At 56.2% G+C, this 8,961-nt stretch overlaps 2 protein-coding genes across 2 annotated transcripts in view; both read right to left on the bottom strand.

The window, feature by feature from the left end:
* Positions 1 to 1,035: 1,035 nt before the first annotated feature.
* Positions 1,036 to 6,353, bottom strand: CFAP45 (cilia and flagella associated protein 45). The gene is made up of 10 exons (XM_009997366.1): positions 6,265 to 6,353; positions 4,160 to 4,301; positions 3,561 to 3,725; positions 3,155 to 3,333; positions 2,853 to 2,982; positions 2,422 to 2,568; positions 2,222 to 2,335; positions 1,773 to 1,966; positions 1,361 to 1,585; positions 1,036 to 1,159 (listed from the first exon to the last, which is right to left on the bottom strand). Exons 1-10 carry the CDS (start codon positions 6,351 to 6,353, stop codon positions 1,036 to 1,038), a joined length of 1,509 nt encoding a protein of 502 aa, XP_009995668.1.
* Positions 6,354 to 6,429: 76 nt separating this feature from the next.
* TAGLN2 (transgelin 2) overlaps positions 6,430 to 8,961 on the bottom strand; it is a 4,287-nt gene continuing 1,755 nt past the window's right edge. The window contains exon 5 of the mRNA XM_009997365.1: positions 6,430 to 6,527. Coding sequence (XP_009995667.1) covers positions 6,430 to 6,527 — 98 coding nt within the window. The remainder of the gene's footprint in view (positions 6,528 to 8,961) is intronic.

The following is an 8,961-nucleotide window of genomic DNA, read 5'->3' as shown; positions in this document are numbered from 1 at the left end:
TGGAACTGCCTGGCCAAGGCAGTGACTGAGAGTAACACAGCCAGCATGTGGCTGCTGGGACCAGGGGTGGCGGTGATGGCAGCCAAGCCTGGCACTGGGCAGCAAAGGTGCGTCCTGGGCTGGGCACCAGTGCCGAGACCCTTGGGGAGCTGAGGAGCTCATGAGGGGCTTGCATGCGGTTGGGTGACAGGTGCCTCACAGCCCCTGCCAAAAAAGGGATGGTGCAGCCCCACAGCATCTGGCTCCCTGTCATGACATGGGGGGTGCCTGGCTCCCCATCATGACACGGGGACACAGCAGCTGGACAGGAGACAGGGAAGAGCGAACAACAGTCTGTGGCATTTCATCCTCCCTATTCACTCAGTGTGGAGAAGGCTCAGGGCAGAGTCCGCCAAGCCATTCCCCCTGCCCTGGGCAGTCGCACCTTCGCTGGCTCTCCGTATTTTTCAGCTGCTCTGACAATTAATCAGAGCCACTCCTACAGGATTCTGGCCCTCTGAAGCTGCCAGTCCCTGTCTGAATAGATTTTAAATGTTTGCATCATGCTCTGGTTTCTTTGCTTTGCCCATGAAGAAGTCAGCCACTGCCTCAGGGCCTGGAGGTGACACCTTGGTGAGAAGGAGGCACTGCCAGGGCTGACGGAGCTATGGGCAGCCAGGGCCAGGGCTGTTTTCATGGAGAAGAGCCTGTCAGGCTCATGGGGAGCCCACCTGGGCCACCCTCTATGGGCTGAGATCACCCACCTTGCTCCAAACCCCTTCACTGGTGACAACTGAGCTGTGCCAAGGGTCTGGGGATGCTCCTGGCCCCTCCGAGGACATGCGCCACCTTGACAACTCTCTCAGTGGATGTTGGGAGATGGGAAAGGGGAAATATCTGTCCTGGGAGTGGGCAGGTTGGACAAGGAGCCTTTGGGCTACTCCAGCACTAAGGGCAGCTCCCAGCACACAAAACCATCATGAGAGAAGGATGAAAGATGCTGCCTGCTCTGTTTAACATCTCTGTTACTCAGAAAATAGAAGAAAATAGAATCCCCTAAGTTGCTGGGGAACCGGAGCTCAACTCCTGATGGTGCTGAGCTTCACCAGAGGCTGATTTCGCTTGACGCCGAACCCTCCGCTCCACCTGGGCACAGTACTTCTCAGGGATGCCGGCGGCTCTGCAGAGAAAAGAAATCATCAGGCACCCTGTGCTACTCCAGAGCCAAAATTTAGGATCATGCACCCAGAGTGGATCCTGTTTTATGAGGATGGAAAGGACTCTGTGAGGCGGCCCAGGGTCAGGAGATGGTGGGAAGCCAGGAAAGACCTGGGGACACACAGGGCACCAGGGAAGAAAGTGGCCACTGTCAGCAAATCACCTGAGCTCCTGCAGCTTCTGCTGCTTGAGCTGGGCAATGCGCTGGCTGCGCTGGCGAGCCTCCTCCTGCAGCCGCCGACTCTCCTCGAAGGCGACCACCCGCTCCTGCACCAGCTGCTGCTGCCTCTCCCGCACCTGGCGCCGGACATCGTCCGCGTGGGCGAGCTGCAGACGTGCCCTCCGCTCTGCCTCTGCCTTCTCCTTCTCAATCTGTTCCCGCTGGGCCCTGCAGGAGAGCCCAGGCCAGATGAACATCCCTACTTCAGCCCGAACTCAGCCACAGCAGAGCCCCTGGCCAGGCTGGGAACCCCCACAGCAGCCCCCCTGCCACTGTCTCCCCCATCCCTGGGCCCCCTTTTGCAAGGCAGAGCTCTGCCAGCCAGCCAGCAAGCTCCAAGCACCGTCCCTCTCACCTGAGGATCCTCTCAAACTCATTGCGGTCCTGCTGCACCTGCACAGCCATGAGGTGCTCCCGATGGGCGATCTGCTCCAGGCGGCTCCGCTTCAGGTTCTCCTCTGCCTCCGCCCTCTGCCGTGCTGTTTCCCTCTCCTTGCGCCGCCACTCGCGCTCAGCAGCTTCTTGGCTGCGCTTGGCCCTCAGCGCGTCCTGCAGAGGGGAACAGCAGTGACGCTGGGGACTCACGAGGGGGCTTCCCTTGCTGGGAAGGTACAGCAGCACTCAACCATGGGTCTGCCTCTCTCCCAGTGCCATGGCCAATGTGGCTCCAGGGGCTGGTCCAGACCCACAGCAACCCAGCAGACCCACCACATCCTGGGGAGCTTCTACTTGGTTGGGCTATCGATAAGGACGAGGGCCAGTGAGCCAGCACGGGAGCATATGGGGTGCCAGCAAGGTGCTCACCTGCTCTGCCTGCTGGTCCTGGGCCTTCTCTTGCATGGCCCTCAAGCGCGCCATCTCCATCTCCTTCTCCTTACGGATTCTCTGCTGCTCAGCTTCGAGCTTGGCCTCGCGCTCCTGCGTGGGACAGAGCCTTGTGGCTGCTCTCTGCAGCTCCTCTGTTTCCCACAGACCCTCTGCCAATGCTGGCTCAGTCCTGTTACCATTTTCTGCCTCTGGTACTCAAGCACCCGTTCATCTGCCATCCTCTCCTGCTCCCGCTGCTCCTCTTTGAGTTTCTGGTTCTCATCATTGACAAATTTAATCTCAGCCTGGATTTTCCTCTGTTGCTCCTGTTTCCGCTCCAACTCCTGAAAATGGTGTGGAAGGTCCAAGGGTGTCAGGGCAAGTGCCTCCCCGACTCCTCCCCATCTGCCTTCCTGAGGGCCCACTGGCACACAAGAGGCAAGGGGGGGGCTCACCAGCTTAGGTCACTTTCTGAGGATGCCTCAACTTCCCCAAGGAACCAGAGCTGTAAATTGTGTGGTTGTTGTCTCCACACACCAGGTCTGACTTACCCAGCACTGGCTCACCCTTCCTATGGTGTGAAAATCTAACTCCAGCCCCCCAGTCCCTGTTGGATCACTGGTTGCACCTTCAGGTCCTCCATCTTCAGCTGCTCCAAGTACTCCAGCATCCTTTGAGCTTCCTGGTGCTGTTGCTCAGCTCTCATAGCCCGCTCCTCCGCGTTCTTCTCAATCTGCTTTACAAGCTCCTGCCTCCCTCTGCAAAGAGGAGTGCAAAGTTTCCCTCTGGCTCTGTCCCACTGCCAGAAGCAGAAATGCCAGCATAGACATGCTGCAGTGGGAAGCTGGCAGCCATAGGCTATCCCAGCTACTGCACAGGGTCTGGGAAGAGGACAGATGCTCTGTAAGGAAGAGGGACCCTTTTGCAAACCTAATCAGCTCCTGCTTCCTTCTGTGCTCCAGTTCCTCCTGCATCTCACTGGCCTTGTTCCTCTCCACCTCCATCATCTTGTCCAGGCGCTTCTCTTCTTCCTCCAGCTCTTTTGCAATGAGCCGCTTCTCCAGGATCTGCATGTCACGGATCATGTGGCACTTGGTGCCAAGGATCAGCTGTGGGGACAACAAGTCTCCCTTGTCTCTGAGCCAGGCTTGACAATGTCATCAGGGACATACACACAGACAAGGAGGAAAAGGGAAGGAGAGCAAGATTCTGGGTAGCAACCGTAGAGCAGGGTTTAGGTCTGGGTTGGCTGGGAGAAGCTCGTTGGGATTCAGGCAGGTCCTAACATCTGTGGAAGGTCCTGCAGTGCGGTGACATGCGGGCCCCCCGGCCCTACCTGGCTGAACTCCTTGATCTCATCTTCCTGCTCCATGCGCATCCTGTTTGCCCGCTGCAGCAGGTTCTGGGCCCGTTCCCGTGCCTCCTCCTCCAGGTCGCTCAGCTTCGCCTTTTGCAGGCCGGCCTTTTGCTTTGCCACGCTCTTGCGCTCACTTGCAGCCTCCTGGGGGGACCAGCAGGGCTGCCTGAGGGGCTGCGGGGCAGCTGAGAGGCATGGCAGGCTCCTCCAGCTGTCGCATGGGGCTGAGCAGCCCCTTCCCACACCCTGATGAAGACCCCACTCGCTTCACAGAGTGGCAGAAATGCAGCACAAAGGCTTCACCACAGCCTCTGGGGCCACCCAGGTGGGGGAAGAAACCAGTGTGGGATTTCTGGACAGAACCCACATGGGATTCTTTCCCCAGCCATGGACTGGGCAAACCCACGGATGCTGCACAGCCCTTCTGGGGCTGGGGATCAGAGGAGACCCAAGACACACAAGAGTGCTGCCTCCCCTGCATGCTGGGTCCGGTGACACCAAAACGTGGTGAAAGAAGGAGGCAGGTGGTAACCCCTGAGCAGATCTGAGAACGAAGGGGCAGGAGGGGAATCACCTACAAGAGCAGCTCTCTTCTCTGCTTTGAGGGCTGCCAGCTTGGCCTCATGCTCCTCCTTGGTCAGGACTCGAGCTGCTGCTTGGATGCGCTGGAAATCCTCTTGGCCAATGATGAGGAATGCTGGTGGGTTCTCTACAGGGACACTGGACAGGGCACAGAGAGGGGGTCAGTGGCTTCAAGTTCTGACAGCTCTCCCCACTCCCTGCCTGACCGTGGGACCTGCCTGGGCTGCCCATGGCCAGGGTGGCTGGAGCAGCTCTGTGACCAGGAGTCACCCCAGAGCAATGCAGGAAGTGCCTGAGATGCCAGGACCCAACTGTCCCAGTCAGGAAGAGGAAGGAACAGAAAGTGCAGTGAAAGCGGCACCATGGGGTGATGCTCAGGGGACAGGATGCTCATTGGGGTGACCAGGGGACCTGGAAAACCCCAAAACATTCAGCACGGACCTAGTCAGCCCAAATAAATCAATGTTGAAAGTATTTCAGGACAGCTTGACTTTCCCAGCACTCATTTGGGAACATTCTGACCACTGCCTTGACCCCCTCTTCCAGCAGGACATGGTGCTCATCCCCACCCCTAGACCAACTGCCGCTGCTTCTGTGTGTCTGACTGGAACCTCTGCTCCATGTGGGCCGATTCTGGGGAGCAGAAGTTGCTTTTTTGCTCAGCCTGCTCTGGCTCCAGCTCTGCACAGCACAGCTCGACTTCATCTCAGCTGCCCCAGGAATCCACCCAGCATGGAGGAGCAGGTGCTGCCCAAACACGGAGCACCCTCTCCCCTCCCAGTGCTGGCAGGTCCCCCTCCAGCTGTCACCCTGGCCCTGCAGGACACTGCTGAGCCACAAACTCTGCTCATGACTCATGCTGTGGTTTAGAGGAAATCACCGAAGCTCTTGGTGCCCCCATTTCCCCACTTGTAAAAATGTGGATAATAATATGGGGCTGTTTTCCACGGGAGTTGTAAGGAGTTAATTACTCTTTGTATTACTCAGATACCATGGTGACGCGTGTGGTGTAGGAGCGTATATTAACCAAATGCATCGAGCACTTTGAAGATGTTTAGGACTAAGAATTTACTCATCATTATTGTGTGTCACCTTTCATCCACCCTTGTGAATATGAACAGATACCTGCATAATGATCGTTCGAGAGCTGCATCACAGCATCGGATTCTAGGACGCTTTAAAGAATGGCTAATGGTCACAACGGCACTAATAAATGTAATGACACAGTGGCCACTGCTTTAGTTGTCCCAGTGTTTGGGTGTCCAGCCTGGGATGTCTAGGGGCTGATTTTCAGGAATTAGACCAGCACAAACAGTTTCCACTGGCCGTGCAACACATCTGGAAAGTGGCCCTCGGCTTTGGCAGCAGGATCAAACAAGAACATGAATGTATAAAACCTGGTGCCAGCCTCGAGAGCCTGATCCAGTGCCTATGTGCCATTTCACTCTCCACAAAACCCAAACCTGAGCCATCTGTGGGGCGGGTGTCACATTTTAGGGGTGCAAGAGCATTACACAGAGGTTCAAAACAGGAAGCAAAGATGAACCTCGTGCTGAGCAACAACTACCAGGAAAACTTAGGGAGGTCAAGATGAGGCTAAATTGAAGCTAGCTGGGATAATCGCCCTATTCTCGTCTATGTGCTGCAGGCTTTTAAGGAGTTGTAGTAATTAAGGCCTGGGTTCTTATAGTTCAGCCTTGCTTATGAAACATCCCTGTAAAGAAGCACACAGCTCCCATGCGCTGGGGTTGCAGCTGCCTTTCAAATGGGCTTTTGGGAGAATGGGAGGTAGTGGCTGATACCTGATGAGGGACAGGTGCCACCCCAGTGGCTGTTCAGCCCAGAAGGAGCTTTTCCAGCTGCTGAGAAGGTTTTGTGTTGTTTTTAACTGGTTCTGGTGAGGATTCGGTGCCTCTGTGGAAGACCTAGTGCCTGGTGCTCACTGCCTCCATTGCCTCCCAAGCTGGGTGTATCTGAGTGCTGCCCATCCCTCCTCCCCTGAGATGTCCTGGCAAACAGCAGGACAAGCTCTGTGCACTGAGACAGGGCTGTGACAGACAGGCAGACCCCCAAAAGCTCCTCAGAGCTTCCCTTGACTTACACAACATCACGGATGAAGTCCTTGGTGATGAGCCGGATGGTCTCGGGCTTGTGCTTGCAGGCAGGCGAGGCTTTTGGGGCAGTCTGCATATCCTGAAGGATCACCACGGAGCTGCATGACTGCTGCAGGCTCTGCAAGAAAGGATGGCATTTCCTGCAGCTTCCCTTACACCACTGCATGCCTGGCTCTCTGCCCCCCCCGCCCCATGTCCTGGCTGCTCTGGGCATGAGAGGCCACAGGCTTCTGTGAGCTCAGGATGATTTCTGACAAACACCCAGAGAGTTCTTGACACAGGAAGAGGGGTTTTTTTTGCCTCAACTGCCCCATGGGGAGAACAAAAATTACCCCTACAGCACTGGTTTTGCTATAAAAATCTAGGCACCAGTGTCTCACCCAGATCTGAAGCAATGATGAGCTGATACTGCTCCAGCAAGATCTCACACATGCTCAAGCATCATCTGGGCTTCCTGGGGCTGATGGCAGCTGCCCCTGCCCCACTCACCCATGGCCACTGGCACCTCTGTCCTGCAGAGCCCCACAGACTGAAAAAAACAACCCAGACTGACTCAGACTTGCTGGGGAGTCCTGGGGAGGGGGGGAAATTGGGGACAACCCGAGGTCTGGCCTCTCAGGGCAATCTACCAGCAGACACGGGGCAGACACCAGTGCTCCCAGTACAGCCCTGACTGGTGCTGGTTGCTCTGCTTGAGCCAAGGCTGCCACCTAGTGAAGTGTCCCCCTCTGGCTGTGGGGTGACTGAGGACCCCCTGGCACCCCACACAGGGTGGGTGTTGGGTGCCCCTGGACCAGTCCAGGAATGTCCCAAACATGTTTGGGGCAGTGCATCCCATCCTCCTGTGTGAATCCCATGGAAAGAAGCAGATCTCCCCAGCAGCCAAATGTCAGTTCCTGGCCTGGATACCCGAGCCCAGCAGAGCCAGCCCTAGGTTTGGCTTCACCAAGTCCAACCACAGTGAAATCCTGGGGCCAGGAACCACGGAGCTAATCTAAGGTACATACAGATGTGTGGTTTCCCTTGTACCTCTATTTACTAGTTCAGCTTTAAAATCCTGCTGGAACAAATCCTACAGCCAGCCAGGTGCCGAGCAGTTCCCTGGGAACTTGCTGCCGGCAATAATTCCATTTTATGGGTCTGATGACCCAGACCCGTAGCCCAGCATGGCAGATACTGGAGCAACTTCCCAGGCACTGTGGCCCCAAGTGCGAGCTGTTGAATTAAAGGGTTTGGCACTGAAACACCCGTGCAAACAAAGATAATGGTGTTATTCACTGCAGCCAGCCCGCACGTTATCCCCAAAGCCAGAAGAATTCCTCACACTAGACATGGATTAATCTTAAGGAATTCAATTAATGCCCATATGAGCATTACATTTTTATCTAACTGCCTTGAAGGCCTCAGAGATAACAGACTATCAACCTGCCTGGGGCTGGCGGGGCATCCCAGGCACACGGACCCAGCAGCAGGTCGCTTGCCGGGAGTGCTCCCACGAGGCAGCTGGGAGCAGAGGTAATCTTCATTACACGCTTCCTTCCGCTCCTCTGAAAAGCCAAAGGGTTTTGGCAAGTCTCTTCAGACAGATTTGTTTCAAGCGATAAAGCCCCAGAGAGGAAATTACAGCCGTAGCCCCGGCAGAGATGCCCTCAACATGTTACCAGCTGAAGAGGTGGAGAGCGTGAGATGGATAAAAACACTGGCAGCCTCCAGCCTGGCCTTTGTACATCAGCCTGTGTCAAGGACGATACAAAGGGCGGGGAAAGCCAGCGGATGCAGCCATAAACCCAACCTGCCACAGGGAGAGCATCTGTAGAGGCAGTGAAGGAGGTGGGAGGGCAGCAGCAGGGGAAAGATGTCCAAAACATTGCTCTTGCCTGAAAAAATGCCATCATCCCCCTCGGTGATAGTGGCTGCAGCGCTCCCCTGGGCTCTCCTGAGGGACAGCCAAGGGACGAGTGCAGAGGAAGCCAGCCCTTCCCTTACACGACCAGAGAGGGAAGAGCTGTTGCTGTTTATCTCCTCCTCCATGGCCAAGGCATCCGGCCAGGAGGTCAGAGACCTGCTGCAATTCTGCCTTGTCTCCAAGGGGACTGATTTCGTAGCTCCCTGGTGGAAGTCTAACTATGTTGGCAATGAGCTGCTCTGGAAGCTTCCAGCCCCTGCTCTGAGGACTCTATAAATCCCACATGAGAGAACCACCGTCTAACGTACAGACCCTGGAATGCCTGTACCCATAACGCCTGTACCCGGGTGTCACCTCCTGAGCCTCCTGTCTCACTAATTAACTAATTACCCTGTGAAAAGTGGAAGTCTCAGGGAGAACAGCAACACTTCCAGCTCCTGGTCTGGTGGAGACACTTCCAGAGACAGGGGCAGATTTTGTGCCTTCCCAGAAGGAACTGAGCGTGGGGTTCTCACAGTGGGACAAGGAATTAAGAAGTGGCAGGGTCTGGGGAGGGCTGGGAAGGGGAGCAACTAGAGTCCCTCAGCTGGAAGGCTTGTAAAATGTGGACCACGGTGGTAACATGGTGGAGAAGAGCCTCCAGCAAGCAGCTGGTGCGAACAGGGTAGGATGAGACCAAGCAGAAGAGGCGCGAGGGGCCAAGGCACTGGGGGCTCAGTCCTGGTGAGGCCCCAGCCCCCTGTGCCACTGCCCGGTGCATGGAGTGAGCAGCCAGTAG

Source organism: Chaetura pelagica, unplaced genomic scaffold (genome assembly GCF_000747805.2).
Source record: "Chaetura pelagica isolate M959 unplaced genomic scaffold, ChaPel_1.0 scaffold1105, whole genome shotgun sequence".
In the NCBI taxonomy this organism is placed as follows: domain Eukaryota; kingdom Metazoa; phylum Chordata; class Aves; order Apodiformes; family Apodidae; genus Chaetura; species Chaetura pelagica.
This window is presented reverse-complemented; position numbering and strand designations above follow the sequence as displayed.